Raw genomic sequence first — 18,868 nt, forward strand, 5'->3', positions numbered from 1 at the left:
CCCTGTCCCTGGTATAGTGTGACCCCATCACCAACCCTGTCCCTGGTATAGTGTGACCCCAACACTAACCCTGTACCTGGTATAGTGTGACCCCATCACTAACCCTGTCCCTGGTTTAGTGTGACCACCCCCATCACCAACCCTGTCCCTGGTATAGTGTGACCCCATCACTAACCCTGTCTCTAGTATAGTGTGACCCCAGCACTAACCCTGTCCCTGGTATAGTGTGACCCCATCACTAACCCTGTCCCTGGTTAAGTGTGACTCCAACACTTTCTTTTACTTTTCTTTTTAAATCTTTTTATTAGTTTTTAACAAACATAAATGAAACATGAATACAAAATGTTTGAGAGTACATAATTAATAGTTTAAATAGACATTCAGATATATAATAATAAAAGTATATAACCTCTCAAACTCAGAACATTAATGAACAAAGAAGTAAAAAGAGAAAAAATAAAAGAAAAACCCCAAAAATAAAGAGAGAGAAAAAAAACAAAAAAAAACACTAACCAACATGGGCCATTGAATAATATTAAGTACATATACAGTAGTGCCAATAACTCCGAACCTCCATCCAATTAATTAATATAAGGAAGGTTTAGGAAAAGACAATTCAACTCATGTGAAAATGTTGAATAAAAGGTCTCCAAGTTTCTTCAAATTTAACTGATGGATCAAAAACCACACTTCTAATTTTTTCTAAACTCAAAGAAGAAATAGTTTGAGAAAACCACTGAAATACATTTGGGGGATTAATTTCTTTCCAATTCATTAAAATAGATCTTCTAGCCATTAATGTAACAAATGCAATCATTCGTTGAGATGAAGCGGATAAACGATTATTATCCGTAATTGGTAAACCGAAAATTGCAGTAAGAGGATGCGGTTGAAAATTAATATTTAAAACTCTTGAAATAATACTGAAAATATCTTTCCAATAATTTTGTAAACAAGGACAAGACCAGAACATATGAGTCAGTGAAGCAACATCAGAATGACATCTATCGCAGGTTGAGTTAAGATGAGAATAAAATCGAGCCAGTTTATCCTTAGACATATGAGCTCTATGTACAACCTTAAATTGTATTAGGGCATGTTTCGCACAAATAGAGGATGAATTTACCAATAATAATTTTTTTTCCCATTGCTCTGTAGATATAGGACAATGCAACTCTTCTTGCCATTCCTTCTTAATTTTTTCTGATACATCTAACTGTAAATTCATGATCATCTTATAAATGATGGCTACTAAACCCTTTTGATAAGGATTAAGGGCTAAAATTCTATCTGTAATGTCCAATGGACATTCTTTCGAAAAAGACTAACTCATTATACAAAAAATTTCTAACTTGCAAATATCTAAAAAAATGGGTTTAGGTAAATTATATTTATTAGATAGCTGTTCAAAGGACATAATGTTATCATCCAGAAACAGATCACAAAAACATGTTATACCTTTTGTTTTCCATAAAAGAAAAGCTTGATCCATAGATGAAGGCCGAAAAAAATAATTAGATATTATAGGACATGATAAAATAAATTTATTCAAACCAAAAAATTTACAAAATTGAAACCAAATTCATAATGTATATCTGACTATAGGATTAGTTATCTGTTTATTCAATTTGAATAAAGAAAAAGGAAGTGAAGATCCTAAGATTGAAATCAGTGAAAAATCTTGCACAGATTTACATTCCAAATTTACCCATTGTGGGCAAGTAGCTATAGTCAATTCTTGTGTCCAGAATATTAAATACTGTATATTAACTGCCCAATAGTAAAGTCTTAAGTTTGGTAAAGCCAAGCCGCCCTCCTTCTTAGGCTTCTGTAAATATTTTTTACCCAATCTAGGATTTTTGTTCTGCCACAAGTAAGAAGATATTTTAGAGTCAATAGTATCAAAAAAAGCTTTAGGAATAAAAATTGGTAATGCTTGAAATAAATATAAGAATTTAGGTAGTATCATCATCTTAATAGCATTAACTCTACCAACCAATGACAAAGATAGTGGAGACCACCTAATAGCAAGTTGCTTAATTTGATCAACTAAAGGTAAAAAGTTAACCTTAAATAAATCTTTATGTTTTTTAGTAATTTTAATAGCTAGGTAAGTAAAATAATCTGTAACAATTTTATATGGTAAATGTTTATAAATTGGAACTTGCATATTTAATGGAAATAGTTCACTCTTGTTAAAATTCAATTTATAACCAGAAAAATTACTAAATTGAGCAAGCAAAGACAAAATAGCAGGGATAGATCTTTCAGGGTCAGATATATATAATAACAAATCATCAGCATATAATGATACTTCATACGTCCTCTCCCCACAAGTAATACCCAGAATATTAGCTGATTCACAAATAGCTATAGCCAACGGTTCTAAAGCAATGTCAAATAGTAAAGGACTTAAAGGGCAACCTTGCCTTGTACCACGAAATAGCTGAAAAAAAGGGGATCTTTGATTATTGGTAAAAACCGCTAAAGGATTATGGTATATTAATTTAATCCATGATATAAATTTTGAACTAAAATTAAATTGTTGCATTGTAGTAAATAAATATGGCCATTCAACTCTATCAAATGCTTTTCCAGCATCTAAAGAAATAACACATTCTGGTATTTTAGATGAAGAAGTATAAATAATCTTAATTAATTTTCTAATGTTAAAAGCTAAATAGCGATTTTTAATAAATCCAGTCTGATCTTCAGAAATAATTCGAGGTAATATATTTTCTAATCTAATAGCCAAAATTTTACTGAAAATCTTAAAATCCGTATTTAATAAGGATATAGGCCGATAGGATGCACATTCAGTAGGGTCTTTATCTTTTTTAAGAATTAAAGAAATAGAAGCTTCATAAAAAGATTGTGGTAAATTACCTACACTTAATGCATCTTTAAAAATTTTACAAAGCCAAGGAGAAAGTATAGAAGAAAAAGATTTTAAAAATTCTACGGGAAAACCATCTGGACCAGAAGTTTTACCAGAATTCATTAAAAAAATAGCCTTTTCTATTTCAGACTCCGTAATAGGTGTATCTAAAATTACGTTATCCTCAACAGTTACTTTTGGAATATTCAATTTTCTTAAAAATTCATTTATTATAGAAGAGTCCTTAGTGAATTCTGATTGATATAAGGAGTTAGAAAAATCTTGAAAGGCTCTATTTATCTCTTTGTGGTCAATCGTCAGAGTACCATCTTGTTTACGAATCCTAGTAATCTGTCGTTTATCCGAAACAATTTTCAATTGATTAGCCAGTAATTTACCAGACTTATCTCCATGCATATAGAATTGAGTTTTTGATTTCATTAACAGACTTTCAATCGAAGAGGATAATAATAAACTATGTTCCATTTGAAGTTGCACTCTTTCTTTATAAAGTTCTTTACTAGGGGTCATTGAATAAATCTTATCAATTGCTTTGATTTTATCAACTAATGTTAATATTTTAGAATTAGTTCGTTTCCTAACTCCAGCAGAGTATGAAATAATCTGTCCACAAATATATGCTTTAAAAGTATCCCACAAAATTCCACTAGAGATCTATTCTGTAGAATTTGTTGAGAAAAACAAATCAATTTGTTGTTTAATAAAGTTAACAAAGTCTAAATCCTGCAATAAAATAGGATTAAACCTCCAAAATTTAGCATTGATATATGAATCCGTTATTTTAATAGATAACTTCAGAGGTTATCAGATATCAGATATGGTAATACAGTCATATTTACAATCAGTTACTTCTGTGAGTAAATGGTGACCAATGAAAAAGTAATCAATTCTTGAGTAAGATCCCAACACTAACCCGGTCCTTGGTATAGCGTGACCCCATCACTAACCCTGTCCCTGGTATAGTGTGAGCCCATCACTAACCCTGTCCCTGGTATAGTGTGACCCCATCACTAACCCTGTCCCTGGTATAGTGTGACCCCAACACTAACCCTGTCCCTGGTATAGTGTGACCACCCCCATCACTAACCCTGTCCCTGGTATAGTGTGACCCCAACACTAACCCTGTCCCTGGTATAGTGTGACCCCAACACTAACCCTGTCCCTGGTATAGTGTGACCCCATCACTATCCCTGTCTCTGGTATAGTGTGACCCCATCACTTACCCTCTCCCTGGTATAGTGTGACCCCATCACTAACCCTGTCCCTGGTATAGTGTGACCCCACCACTAACCCTGTCCCTGTTTTAGTGTGACCCCAGCACTAGCCCTGTCCCTATCATAGTAATGATATCAGCATTAACTACTGCAACAATATACCACCCATTCCTCTTTTGAAAGATTTAATATATCTCATTCTCCGTTTATCAATTAAACCCCAGTGCTTCAGCTATGTAACAGTTTACACACACGAGACTGTTTGATCCTGGACGGTATCAAAACGGATCCTGACCTTTCCTCCATATTCAGATGTCTTTCCGCAGAGATCGTTGGACAATAGCAAATGTCAAATAACCTTGGTCCAGAGGTGCTGAAATTAATTTCTCCTCCTGAGAACTCGGAGTAATAAGGGGATTCCCTCTTCCTCATATTGCACCTTCTATTCTCAGAGATGCCTTTCCCTCTTTTCAATCCCACGTCACGTCCACGAGCATTTTACACCCATTGCTTCCCTCCATCACTTGTTCTCCCTGGCTCCGTGTTCCACAGTCAGTTCGTGGCTCAAGTTACATCGGTATTATCAATGGCTGCTGCATTAACTTGAAGTTTGATATCTAGCATGTTGTTATCATTATTGTTAACATAACTGTGTTCAGTGCTATTACACTTAACAGCAGGAGTAATGAAATCCCCTTGTCAAAAGCACTCACTCATAGCATAGGTTCAACCAGCACAGTAACAGGCAACCCGTTTTTCCCAGGCTAACCATCAACTACCCATCTACCTTAATCCTACATAAATCCCATTGCTTATTCTTCCTACTTTAACAATATAGGCCACGCTTAGTGTTGAGGAGCAACACCTTATATTCCATCTGGGTAGCTTCCAACCTGATGGCATGAATATTGATTTCTCCTTCCGATAAATAAAGTTACCCCCTCCCCTCTTCTTCTACTCCTCACTTTAACCTTTTACCATTTCTCACCTGCCTGGTACTTCAAACCAGGTCCCCCCCCTTCCCTTTCTCCTTTGGTTCACTCTCTTCTCCTATCAGATTCCTTCTTCTCCAGCCCTTTACCTTTCCTACCCACCTGGATTCACCACCATTGTTCAGCCAGCCTCCCTGCCCTCCCCCCACCTTTTTGCATCTTCCCCATTCCTTTCCAGGGCTTGGCCCTAAATGTTGACTGTTTATTCTTTTCCATAGATGTTACATGACCTACTGAGTTCCTCAGGCATTTTGAACAACTCCACTAGACTCTCCCATTCACCCGCACACCAGGAGCAACTTACACTGGCCAGTTAACTGACGTACCTTTAGGACCTGGGATGAAACGTGGAGCACCCTGAAGAAGCTCACGCAGTCACAAACAGAATGTGCAAACTCCGCAGAGACAGCACTTTAGATGGGGACTGAACCCAGGACACTCGAGCTGTGGGGTAGAAGGCTTAAGCCGTACCACTGGTTATAGTGAACAGGGCAGGAACAATCACAACATTTAAAGACACTTGGACATGTACAGTACATTGATTCAAGGAGATATAGATCAAATGGGGCTAGCTCAGTTAGGCATCTTGGTCAGCATGGATGAATTGGGCCGAAAGACCTATTTCTATGCTATGTTACTCTATCAAAATAACTATAAACCAATATCCTTGTGGGCAGGTTTGCTAGGGTAAAGTAAATTGGCAAAGGGATGGGAACCCATATAACCATACAACAATTACAGCATGGAAACAGGCCATCTCAGCCCTTCTAGTCCATGCCAAACGCTTACTCTCACCTAGTCCCACTGAGCCGCACTCAGCCCATAACCCTCCATTCCTTTTCTGTCCATATACCTATCCAATTTTACTTTAAATGACAATACCGAACCTCCTCTACCACTTCTACTGGAAGCTCATTCCACACAGCTACCACTCTGAGTAAAGATGTTGGAGTCGATTGTTAAGCATGAGTCTTTGGGGTACTTGGGGACACGTGATAAAAAAGACCAAAGCCAGCATGGTTTCCTTAAAGGAAAATCTTGCCAGACAAATCTGCTGGAATTTTTTGAGGAAATAACAAGATAGTCAAAGAAGAATCGATGGATGTTGTGTACTTGGGTTTCCAGAAGGCCTTTGACAAGGTGCCACACATGAGGCTGCTTAATAAGAGCCTATGGTATTACAGGAAAGATAATAGATGGATTGAAGATAGGCTGATTGGCAGCAGGCAAAGGGTAGGAATAAAGGGAACCTAATCTGTTTGGTATCTAATGGTATTCTGCAGTGGTTGGAATTGGGACCGCTACTTTTTATGCTATATGTCAGTGATTTGGTTGATGAAATTGATGGCTTTGTGGCCAAGTTTGCAGACAATACGAAGGTAAGTGGAGGGACAGTTAGTGTGGAGAAAGTAGGGAGGCTGTGAAAGGACATAAAACAGATTAGGAGAATGGGCAAATAAGTGGCAGATAGAGCACAATGTTGGGAAGTGTATGTCCATGCATTTTGGTAGAAGGAACAAAAGCATTGAATATTTTCTAAGCAGGCAGAAAATTCAAAAATAAAGATGCAAAGTGATTTCTGAGACCTCGTGCAAGATTCCCCAAGGGTTAACTTGCAGGTTGAGTCAGTGGTAAGGAAAGCAAATGCAATGTTAGCATTCATTTCAAGAGAACTAGAATATAAAGGCAAGGATGTAATACTGAGGCTTCATAAGACACTGTTGGGGCCTCACTTGGAGTATTATGAGCAGTTTTGTGCCCCGTTATCTAAGAAAGGATGTGCTGAGAGGGTTCAGAGGAGGTACACAAGAATTATTCTGGGAATGAAAGGGTTAAGAAGCATTTGATGGCTCTGGGCATGTACTCGCTCATATTTAGAAGAAAGAGGGTGGATCCTATGAAAACCTATTAAATGTTGAATGGCCTAGATAGTGTGGATGTGGAGCAGATTTCTCCTACAATGGGGGAGTCTAGGACGAAAGGGCATAGCCTTAGAATAGAGGGATACCCATTTAGAATGGAGATGAGGAGGAATTTCTTCAGCCTGAGGGTGGTGAATCTGTGGAACTCGTTGCGACAAGTAGCTGTGGAGGCCAGGTCATTGGGTGTACTTAAGGCAGAGGCTTATAGGTTCTTGATTTTTCAGGACTTGAAAGGTTACAGGAAAGGTTGCAGGAGAATGGGGTTGGGAGGGTGATGCACCATCAATAACTCTCGGAGATGTGAGGCGAGATATCGGCTTTTATTGACTGGAAGAAAGAACAAGCAGCAATTGACCACCACGCTGCATCCTGGGGACTGAGACCAAGGCGGAGTCCCCAATCGCCTTTATACCGGGGTCTGTGGGAGGAGCCACGGTCAGTGGGAAGAGCCACAGGAGCAGTCAGTGGGGGGAGGGGGGCGTGTCCAGACAGGTATATGTAGTTCACCACATTCACCCCCCCTTTGTTTTAAAAGAGAGTCCCCATGGGGCGAAGTTTCTTACCAGTATATTTACAGGTTAAGTCTATCAGGTGGTCGAATCTGTCGCTGTGATCTACGTAGCACCGGCTGTGATTGCACAGGAGCCGGTGGTGATTGCACCGGAGATGGTGGTTGTGCTGGTTCCAGCCTAACTGGAGGTGTCAGCCCACTAGGCGACAGTGATCCCTCATGCATGTGCAAGGCACCCGGTATAGGAGTGTCGTGAGGAGTCTGTGTAGGGCTCGGTGTGCGTGGTGTCACCTCGGGTACAGGGTTCATAGTTACCGTGGAGTGTTCGGGGTAGTGGTCTGCTGCTCTTGCGGGCACCAGGTCGCGGACGAAGACCGTGTCCTCCTGCCCATCAGGTAAGACCACGTAAGCATACTGGGGGTTCGCATGTAGAAGGTGAACCCTCTCGACCAGCGGGGAGTATTTATTGCTCCTCACATTTTTCCGGAGCAGCACTGGACCTGTGGACGTCAGCCAAGCCGGTAGGGTAGTCCCAGTGGCAGACTTCCTGGGAAAAGAAAATAGGCACTCATGAGGGGTGGCATTGGTGGACGTACATAACAGGGAGCGGATAGAGTGGAGTGCCTCGGGGAGGACCTCCTGCCGTCGAGAGACCGGCAACCCTTTTGATTTAAGGGTTAAAAGTGTGGCCTTCCACACTGTGGCAGAGGGAAAGTGGATCAGCCATGTTGAAATGGTGGAGCAGACTTGATGAGCCAAATAGCCTAATTCTGCTCCTATGTCTCATGGTTTTATAACTCTGTGACACTCTTAGATAATTAGACAATTAGATATAGTTCGATCAGGGTGTGCACAATAAAACTAAACACCAGTCCAGCATTCTCTCGGGCCACTGCATAAGCACAGACCTGACTTAAGACTTCATTGAAGAGGTGTGGACAACACAAGCTGAGCCAGGATTTATTTGCCCATCCCTTTGTGTCCTTGAGTCTGTGGTACTTCGCTACCTTCTTGAACTACTGCAGTGCATGGTAAACTCTACCCACAATGCTGTTAGGCAGTGAGTTCCAAGATTTTGGCTGAACAATTTTGGCAAAACCTTGATCTTTCTCCCGGGTATTTGTTTTTTTTTTGTCCTAATTTCACCTGTACTTTTACCTTTCTGGTTCCGCTTTTCCATGTCCATTAAAAGGAAGCCCCCCCCCCCCCCACCACAGGAATTCTTCCAAAATCGGGACAAGTTGATGCCAAATCACAGAGCATCTTCACGATATTAGACAAATGACTTTGTTTTCTGACTCTGTTCCGATCACAGAAACTGAAATAATTTTAGCCATTGAAATGCTCTCACTTCAGCAATAACCTCAATAACCAAGATCCGAACCAAAAATCAAAGGTGAAAAATTCGAGCTCATACGGATTTCGACAGCATCAAGACTACCATAGGGTAATCAATCTGTACAAGTAATGAGAAGTAATTGAATGAGATCAATTCCCAATACAGCACCTGCTGAGGAACTAGATTACAATTAAAAGTGAGTTGGACACAAGATTTAGGCTCAAAGTTTCTGAAAGGCCTTATTCCTGATTGATTTACCTTGAAGCTATGCGAGCATTGCATGAATGGATGCCGAGGGTAACCGCCGCTGACAGTCCACGGTCACTTTCCCCGTTCATTTCCAGCGTATCAGCAATGGCTGGGAGATTCCAGCAGAGGGCGCCGGCCAGCAACCTCGCCATCTGATTGGCGCAAACTTTGGGACTTGTGTGAAAGTTTGAGCGGAAGAAATCTGCGGCGGGTTTAACAGTGTGCCCGACACCGCCAACCTGACAGCGGCAACCCGACCGGCTCCCACTCTCAGGGATACAACCCTTTGAATCTATAGCAAGGAAAATCTGTCATGTCTGTTGTCAGTGAATTCTCTAACATTGGGACACTAAGTGGGAGCTTCTAAGAGATGTGAATTCCCGGGGACCCGACAGGCACATTTAAATCCTTCTTCTGGTTGATTTCCACGAACAGATTTTGGAAATTATTGCATACATATACTGAAATTTGCAAACGCTCAAATCCTAATTTGTTTCAGTACTGGAATATTGCGTGTCATCTTTGCATCAGTGTGTCATGCTTTGTTTTACTACCACAGTGGAAAGTTTATGGAAAACCGCCTGAGTTGATGAATGCAAACATCGCGGGGTAAGTTGCTTTACTAAAACGGTTGCAGTGTGCGTTAATTATTTTAAGGGGGGGGAGTGTGTTTGCGTTTTTGTGTTTGGAAAGAAACGCATGCAAAGTGAGAGTAGCGGAGGGTGAGGAAAACGGGGTCGCTCTAGAGAAATGGGTAGAATGAGAAGGGCGAGCATGAAATAAGCGATAACGCGAAGAGCACCAGCGACAAAGGTGCGTGGTTGTATGGGCATCAGAGGCTGCTCCCAACACATCATTCGCCTCAACTTCCGAAGTGTTCCTACCACCGAACACATCTTCACCTCCACCACCCCCCCCCCCAAACTCTCCTCTTCCCTTCGTGATTTCCTTCTCCCTCCCTACTAATCTCCCTCAGGCACTATCCCTGCGGGCAGCCGAGGTGACACACCTGCCCATTCACTTCCTCCCTCACCTCCATTCAGAAGCAACACTTCACCTGCGAATCTGTTGGGGTTGTCTATTGTGACCGGGCCTCCTCTGCGTTGGTGTCGAGCACCTCCGCTCCATCCACCTAGAGCGGAATTTCCCGGTGGCTAACTACATGAACTCCTATTCCAATTCCCCTAAGTCCCGACACGCCGGTCCGTGGCCTCCTCTTGTGCCATGATGAGGCCCCCCTCAGGGTGGAGGAGCAGCGCCTCATTCTCTCTGGGTAGCCTCCAACCTGACAGCATGAACAGCGACTTTTCCTTCCGGAAAAAAGCCCCCCCTTCCCTCTTCTATTCCCCACTCTAGCCTCATGCCTCTTTTCACCTGCCTATCACCTCCCCCTGCGCCCCTCCTCCTTTCCTTTCTCCTATGGTCTATTCTCTTCTGACAGATTCCTTCCTCTCCAGCCCTTTACCTTTCCCACCCACTTGGCTTCACCTATCATCTTCTAGCTATCCTCCTTCCCATCTCCCCCACCTTTTTATCCTGGCGTCTTCCCCCCTCCCTTCTCAGTCTTCAAGAAGGGTCTCTGCTGGGAATGTTGACTGTTTATTCATTTTCATAGCTGCTGCTGGACCTGCAGAGTTGCTTCAGCATTGTGTGTGTGTGTGTGTGTGTGTGTGTGTGTGGCTTTGGATTTCCAGCATCTGCAGAATTTCTTGTGCTAAATGAAAGAAATCGATTTTTGGGTGTCAGTGGGTATGAGGATAGAGGTTAGTACAGGAAAGTAGCGCTGAAGAGAAATGATTATTGACTGGAGGGGCAGACACAAAGGGCTGAACAGTCTACTCCTGCTTCTACTTCTAACCATCTTATTAACAGAAACAGAAAGCTCAGAAAAAGTGTGTGAAGCAAGAGAGAGAGAAATGAATAAAGAAAGGGAATATTTGGAGTTAAGGTGATCTTTCCAAACTCATTGGTACTCCTGGATAAGGTAAATTCAGTGCAGCTGGGTGCAATCGAGTATAAAGAGCGTCTTTACTCCTTGCCCTGAGAGTGGAAAAATCTAAACCTTTCAACAAAAAGTTACTGTACTTGCAAAGTGATTTTTTTTTAAAAGCATTTGAAATTATATGGAAAAAAAACACTGCTTGCTTGTTCCTGATTTCATTAACATCAACAGCCACAATTAGCTGTAATTTTAATATCTAGGCCTTTGCTTCTACTGTTCAACATTTCTGTAAAATAAAACCGCCAGACTTTATTTTCTTTTCTCTCTATTTAGTTAGGCACTGATATTAAAGTTTAGAAAAATATATAGAATCTAAGAAGTAGAATTTCTTTAAAGCTGCTTTTTAGAGAGAATTTAATAGTTTGCATCTGAAGGGTAGGTTGTAGAAAGCATGCCAATATTAGCAATATTATATGAAAATATTAGCTGGTATATGAGAGGGGATTGCATGATGAGGTTGGATGTGAAAGCTATGGGGCATCTGGCAAACTTTTTGGAGGGGTTGGTTAGTTATATGATTACATGTTCATTTTACTGAGTGTGTACAAGACTAGTATTGTGAAGGTATCTGATAAAGAAACAGAAATGGAATCAGATTTATCTAATTGACATACTATATGCAATGAAATTTATTGTTTTGTGGCTGTGGTACAGTGAAATACATAAAAATCACTAAATTACAATAAAAATATAAAATCTAAATGAACAGTACAGACAGAGAGTGAAATAGGTGGTGTTCACGGACCATTTAGAGATCCAATGGCAGAGGGGAATAAGTTGTTGCTAAAACATTGAGTGTGTATCTTTGGGCTCCTGTTCCTCCTCCCTGAGGTAAGGGTATGTCCTGGATGGTGAGAGTCCTTCATGATGGATGATGCCTTGTTGAGCATTGCTGTTTAAAGATCTCCTTGATGGTGCCGAAGCTAGTACCCAAGGTGGAGCTGGCTGAGAGTTCAGCCCTATTCTTTTTCCATTCCTGTGCGTTGGCGCCTCCCTGATATTGTCAGGGTGTTATGATAGTGGGATATGTCAGATGCTGAGGGGTGAGAAGCAAATTAAAGAATGGTACTCTGAGGGTAAAATAAAGATTGGGGGAATATGAAAAAATGCTATAGTTGGGTATGCGTTAATAAGAAAGAATGCTACAGTGTGCATTGGGAACAGTGGGAATTGTGTTCACTACATCAGCAGGCTCCAGGAAAGTTTTAAATTAGATCGTGTTGCATTTTATATTGGAATATTAATGGAATGGATGCAGAGGATGCAGGATGATTTCAGTGAAGATGAAGTATCTGTGGTTATTACAGTGTCAGTCATGGCTATGGTATACCAGAAATACTGTTATTATTGGCAGTTATAATTGACATTTATATTAAATTTATTCTACATTTTATTACATAGAGCACCAGGATGAGAAAATCGTGGTCTCTGAAGAAAATAACCCTCTGCAATATTTTCCAATAATTAAATAATATGAATACCATTGTGCACATATTAAGTAATAGTTTAATCCTTTGAGCATCCTAATACACTGTACCTACTATAATGTTGGTGTTTTAGGTAAACTACACATTGAATTTTCAAAATACTGCTGTACTTTTTATAGTGGCATTCACCCCTATCAAAATACCACTTTCATGTCTCTTGCATTAGACAATAGAATAAAAATCTTTGCTGTGTAACATAATAATACTTTCTGTACTACATTCAGTGGCACTATGCAATGTAGTGTTTATTTGTTATATTCAGTAACTCTGTATTAAATTTCACGTAATGTCACTTCTCTATCAATAATAATGACCACATTTTATACTCAGTAATACCACTGTGTCCGAGTCAGACAGTTGTGTGAGAGAAGTACTGTCGTGAGCTGTTTTTTTTTGTAGTTTAGTCACTGTTGTAATTTGCGGAACATTGTAGCCAGGATACAGAAAGGGAGCTGCCACAAATGTCAATTAGATAAATGGCAAGAAAACCTAGTTTAGTGATGTTGATTGAAGGGTTTTAATCACAGGATCTTTTCTATCTGACCGAGAGGGTAAATGGCATCTGTTTAATACCCTTTGCAAAGGAGGGCACTGCTGATATTGCAGAACTCTGCTGGTGCTGCAATGCAGTGCCAGTCTAAATTGAATCTTCTAGTCCATTAAGCCCAATAACATTACAACACAGCACTAAAAATGGTACCCGGTGAATCCAGACAGATGTCTAGTGTCAGAAACATGAGAAAATGTGCAGATCTGGAAATCCAAAGCAACACACACAAAATGCTGGAGGAACTCAGCAGGCCAGGCAGCATCTATGGAAAAGAGTAAAGTGCCGACGTTTCGGACTGAGACCCTTCATCAGGACTCCATGTCTTTATATAGTACACTATTATATATCTATATATGACTTTGTGTATTACGGATCAAAACACAGGGTTGTGTACAATAGTGGTGATGCTCTGCAATAACTTGTCCATGTTTGTTAACATGGTTCTGTCTGTGACAGAAAGATGGTTCTGTACAGAAGAGAGAGCTCGCCACCTCTCTCACCTCGAGGCATCCCAAAACACTGAACAGCTGCTGAGGCGCTGGTATTCATTATGTTAATGGACATTGCTTTGTATATTGATACATCACTACTGTTCTGGGTGTAATATCACTGCGCCCTGTACTTCATAGAGTTGCACACTTCTGCTATAAATATTTAAGCAAAAACATAGATATATGATATATAGGGCGAGGACAGGAATGTGGAGCAGCTGTAGAGGTTCAGTCATTGCCTTGCTGAGCATGTGGGAGAGGCCATACATCCTGCCCTGCTCCCATTCCTTATGCCCTTGTGTAACTGATTGGTATTATATATCACAGCTCTGTGATGTACAATATGGTGAGTGTCTGAGCTAGAATGGAGACACGACATGGATAAGGAGAAGATGGTGCAAGCAGCAGATTTGTTGATTTTGCTTGACATTGATTATTGTGGTCACATGAACTGTGGTAGATAAACGTGACCCGACACTGCCTATGAGGAGTTTACATATTGTCCCCGTGACAGCCCAGGTTCCCTCCAGTTTTCCCCCACAGTCCAAAGATGTACCAGCTGGTAGGTTAATTGGTCATTGTAAATTGTCCTGTGATTGGGCTAGGATTAACTTGAGGGTTGTTGGGTGGCATGATGGCCTATTCTGCTCTCTGTCCCAATAAATAAAAATAGCAAGATATACTGAGAAGCTTTTGTTTCACGTGCCTTCCAGACAGACCACGCCATGCATCATTACATCAAGGCAGTAAAAAGAAAAGCAGTATGCAGAAATATTCAAAAAATATCCAAAAAACAGGGAGGGATTGTTTCAGCAACAGGAGGGAAGGTGTAGAAGTAACGCAATGCACTAATTTTTTATAACTATCATGTCGAGGACAGATGTAAGATCAGAGCAGTAGGCCATAGCATCAGTATGGGCAGAAATTAGACAGGAAATACTTGTAGGAGTCACTAATAATCCCATGTTTTTCTGTTGAGTTTTAATTGATAAAAAGGCTTATAATAATATTTGTGCAATAAATAGATTTTATTGCACAAATTTTCATATTCAGTGTGAAAAAACTAATTTACAAAAATACTCTGAAGAAAGTGGTTATATAAAACACTTGAGACTTTTCCAAGAATGATTTAGCAGGGAGCAAGCTATTTTAAATATTGACTTGTGTAATTAACTACTGATGAATTTAAAGGAGGCTTCTGTGAAAGGCTTATCATAAGATACCAGAATTGCACATAGAGCTCAAGGACAATACATGACATAATGTCTTTTCAGTTATATACCTATGATGGGTGAATTTGCTGAAGTCAATGGGAAAGCAAGCTTATGTTGGTAGACATCCAATGGCAAATGTTTGAAAAATGTTTTATGATTTTCAGAATAAAAACTCAAAGGAAAAAGTTATCCATAGGTTAAGCATTACTTTGGACTTTCAATAAAGGTATATAATGTTGGCAAAAATGAGGGTTGTAAGAGCCAAGTTAGAACTAGAGAGAAAATAGATTTTAAGAACAAAAATAACAAGAAGTGTAAAAAGAGATTGCAATAAATTCCATAAGTATATGAAAAGGAAGAGTGTATTGAAAGTGATTTGGGGAACACTTCAGAGCTAAGAAGGAAGGAATTATAATGGAGAATACAAAAAAAACATTGAAATGTCAACTATTTTAAATCTGCATTTGTGATAGAAGATATAAAAACGTATCAGAAATAAGAAATCAGAAATAACCTAAGGCATGAGAAAAGTGAAGTCATTAATAACAGTGAAAAAAATCCAAATAAACATTTTTGGGTTTTAATGCCATTGATTCAACCAGGCCTAATAAGTCATATACTAAGGTTTAAAAAGAAGTTGATAAAAGTGATTAGTAGTTGTTTCAGACTTCTCCCACTTTTGGCACAATTCACATTGAGCTGAAGAAATACAACACAGCATAGAGAAAAAGAAGGACAGAGTAAATAGGGTTTAGTGACCAGTTTACCTAATTTCTGTCATCAGGAAAATGCCAGAATTCATTATTAAGGACGTAGAGACCAAGCGCTTAGATTCAGCGTGGTTTTATGAAAGGGAAATTGTGCCTGACAAATCTAGCAGTGTTTTCTGAGAGTGTAGCCGGACTAGTGATTACAGTGGAGCCAGTTGCTGCACTAAATTTGGGTTTTCAAAAGGCATTCAATAACATTCTATAGAAAGGCTCATTACACATGGAAATATAAATAAATGAGTCCCTGAGATCTATAAATGGAGGCACAGAGGAGAAAAGCAGGAAGGTTATGTTCAACGTGTATAAAATACTGGTAAGTGCATGAACGTAAGTATTGTGTCCAATTCTGATCACCCCACTTAAGGAAGGACAAGAAGGACGTAGACACTATATCAAAAATGTTTACCAGTATCATTCCTGGTTAGAAAAAATTTGATTATAAAGCTGGCCTGGAGGAGCTGGGCTTTTAATCTCGAAGCAAAGAGGACTTGAGTAGTGATTTGACTGAGGTATATGAGGTGTAAAAAGACAAATTGCTGGAGGAATACAGTGGGTCAGGCAGCATCTGTGGAGGCAGAGGAATAGTTTACATTTCAAGACTCTAGGTCAAGCCTCAATCCCTTTGCCTCACTGATGTTGCTCGACTCCTCCAGTAGTTTGTTTATTGCTGCAGATTACATGGTCTTCAGTCTCTTCTGGTGCCCATTTACTACTTCCGCTCAAAGTCTCATCAAGGTAGGCCCACTTTGATTAACCTTGCCTCCTCTCTTCAGAGACTAGAATGTTGACTCTCTTGGCCTCCAGAGATGCTGTTCGACACACTCTGTTCCTTCAACATTTTGGATTTTGCTCAACTTCCCACAACTGCAGTCTCTTGTGTCTCCAAAGTACACAAAGTAATGGCTGTAGAAAGCAGAAGGAGAAGGAAGTGGTTCTGTGTGAGGACCAAGGCACACAAATTGGACAAAAAATACATGGTTGGGTGGTATGAATTCAACCAGATTTCTGCTGCCATGAGGGAGATTGATCCATTGGGCTGAATAATTCCTGTGCTGTACTAATTCTATGATTCTGTAAGTACTTGGGATTTGTAACTGGGATAGGGATAAATATATTAGGACAGATAAAGGTTGATAGAAGGACAGAAAACAAAAGAGAAATCGTTACGTTATGTTTGGTGCAGACACCTTGAGCTGAAAGACCTACTACCATGTTGTACTAATCTATAAGTCAGTACTAGTGGAAAACCACATGAGTGCTGTGTTCTCACATATTAAATGTATATTAATGACAAATGATGGGGCCTAACATAATATATCTAAGTTTGTTGACTACACAAAGCTAAATAAGAAAATAGAGCAGTTTTTGGCCTCAAAGTTTTCAAAGGGAGGTGAAGAGATGTGCAGGTATCATAGAAACATAGAAAACCTACAACAAAATACAAACCCTTTGGCCCACAATGCTGTGCTGAACATGTCCTTATCTTAAAAATTACCTAGGGTTACCCATAACCCTCTATTTTACCAAGCTCCATATACCTGTCCAGGAGTCTCTTAAAAGACCCTATCGTATCCACCTCCACCACTGTCGCCAGCAGCCCATTCCACGCACTCACCACTGTCTGTGTAAAAAACTTACCCTTGACATCTCCTCTGTACCTACTTCCAAGCACCTTAAAACTGTGCCCTCTCGTGCTAGCCATTTCAGCCCTGAGAAAAAGCCTCTGACTATCCACACGATCAATGTCTCTCATCATCTTATACACCTCAAGCAACACACACAAAATTCTGGTGGAATGCAGCAGGTCAGGCAGCATCTATAGGGAGAAGTGCTGTTGACGTTTCAGGCCGAGAACCTTCATCAGAATCAGGTCACCTCTCATCCTCCGTTGCTCCAAGGAGAAAAGGCCGAGTTTAGTCAACCTACTCTCATAAGCTTCAAGATTGCCACCATCGTGCCAGTGCCATAGCATTCCACTGCCATGGGCCTGAACGACTTCAGCCCAGTTGCACTCACCCCCATCATTGCAAAGTGCTTTGAGAGACTGGTTCTATCACATCTGAAATCCTGTCTGTCCACTACCCTGGACCCCCATCATTTGTCTATCAACAGAGGACGCCATCTCCACGGCACTTCAGTCTGCCCTGACCCACCTGGACAGCCCCAACTCTTACGTCAGAATGCTGTTCATTGAATTTAGTTCGGCATTCAATACTGTGATCCCCTCGAAGCTGATCATCAAACTTCACCAGCTTGGTATCAGCTCATCCCTCTGCAATTGGACCTTGGACTTTCTGATAACAGACCCCAATCTGTTAAGTTAGACAGCCTCCCCTCCTCCACTCTCACCCTGAACACCAGCGTGCCTCAAGGCTGTGTGCAGAGCCCTCTCCTGTACTCCCTTTTCACCAAGACTGCGTTCCTGTACATGGTTCTAACTCCATAACCGAGTTCGCAGATGACACCACAGTGGTTGGCCTGATCAGAGGGGATGATGAGACAGCCTACAGGGACGAGGTCCAGCACCTGGCCGCGTGGTGTGCTGACAACTACCTGTCCCTTAACACCCAGAAGTCCAAGGAGATCATTGTGGACTTCAGGCACGCTAGGAGCCACACTCACGTCCCCATCTGCATCAACGGAGCTGTAGTGGAGCATGTATCAAGCTTCAAATTCCTTGGTGTCAACATTTCCGATGATCTCACCTGGTCCCTGAACTCCTCCATCCTGATCAAAGGGGCACAACAGCACCTTTATTTCCTGCGGAGCATCAAGAAAGCTCACCTCTGTCCCAGGATACTGATGGACTTTTACTGCTGTACCATTGAGAGCATACTCACCAACTGCATCTCAGTATAGTATGGCAATTGTCCCCTATCGCAAAGCACTCCAGTGGGTGGTGAAAACTGCCCAACAGATTATCGGCACCCAATTGCCCACCGTTGACAATATCTACCATAATGCTGACTGGGCAGGGCGAAAAGCATTATCAAGGATGCATCTCGCCCTAACCATGGACTTTTTACTCTCCTCCCATCTGGTAGGCGCTACAGGAGCCTCCGCTCCCACACCAGCAGGCTCAGGAAGAGCTTCTTCCCTGAGGTTGTGACCCTGCTGAACCTCACATCACAGTGCTAAGCAGTATTGCACCTATATTGTACTCTCTCAGTACTTTTATATTTGTGTGCTGTAGCACTTACTTTTTATTCGCAGTTATTTTGTAAATAA

At 40.8% G+C, this 18,868-nt stretch overlaps 2 protein-coding genes across 5 annotated transcripts in view; one reads left to right on the forward strand and one right to left on the reverse strand.

Annotated features, from left to right (window-relative positions):
* Window positions 1–5,220: 5,220 nt before the first annotated feature.
* On the reverse strand, window positions 5,221–10,722 carry LOC132405326 (uncharacterized). 4 transcript variants are annotated; one of them, XM_059990041.1, is made up of 3 exons: window positions 9,136–9,278; window positions 7,591–8,085; window positions 5,226–5,549 (listed from the first exon to the last, which is right to left on the reverse strand). In XM_059990041.1, the coding sequence occupies exons 1-2, from the start codon at window positions 9,276–9,278 to the stop codon at window positions 7,599–7,601; spliced, it is 630 nt and encodes a 209-aa protein (XP_059846024.1). In that variant the 3' UTR covers window positions 5,226–5,549; window positions 7,591–7,598. The 4 variants fall into 4 exon arrangements, 3 of the variants coding, with proteins under 3 accessions (XP_059846025.1, XP_059846023.1, XP_059846024.1); XR_009515819.1 differs by lacking the exon at window positions 9,136–9,278 and adding an exon at window positions 10,160–10,722 and having other exon boundaries at window positions 5,221–8,085; XM_059990042.1 differs by lacking the exon at window positions 9,136–9,278 and adding an exon at window positions 10,184–10,715 and having other exon boundaries at window positions 5,221–8,085.
* The window catches only part of LOC132405325 (fibroblast growth factor receptor-like 1), a 147,706-nt gene continuing 138,177 nt past the window's right edge, over window positions 9,340–18,868 (forward strand). Inside the window, exon 1 of the mRNA XM_059990037.1 lies at window positions 9,340–9,735. The gene's annotated coding sequence lies outside the window, so the exon portion shown is untranslated. The remainder of the gene's footprint in view (window positions 9,736–18,868) is intronic.

The sequence above is a fragment of the Hypanus sabinus genome, chromosome 15 (assembly GCF_030144855.1).
Source record: "Hypanus sabinus isolate sHypSab1 chromosome 15, sHypSab1.hap1, whole genome shotgun sequence".
Lineage (NCBI taxonomy): Eukaryota > Metazoa > Chordata > Chondrichthyes > Myliobatiformes > Dasyatidae > Hypanus > Hypanus sabinus.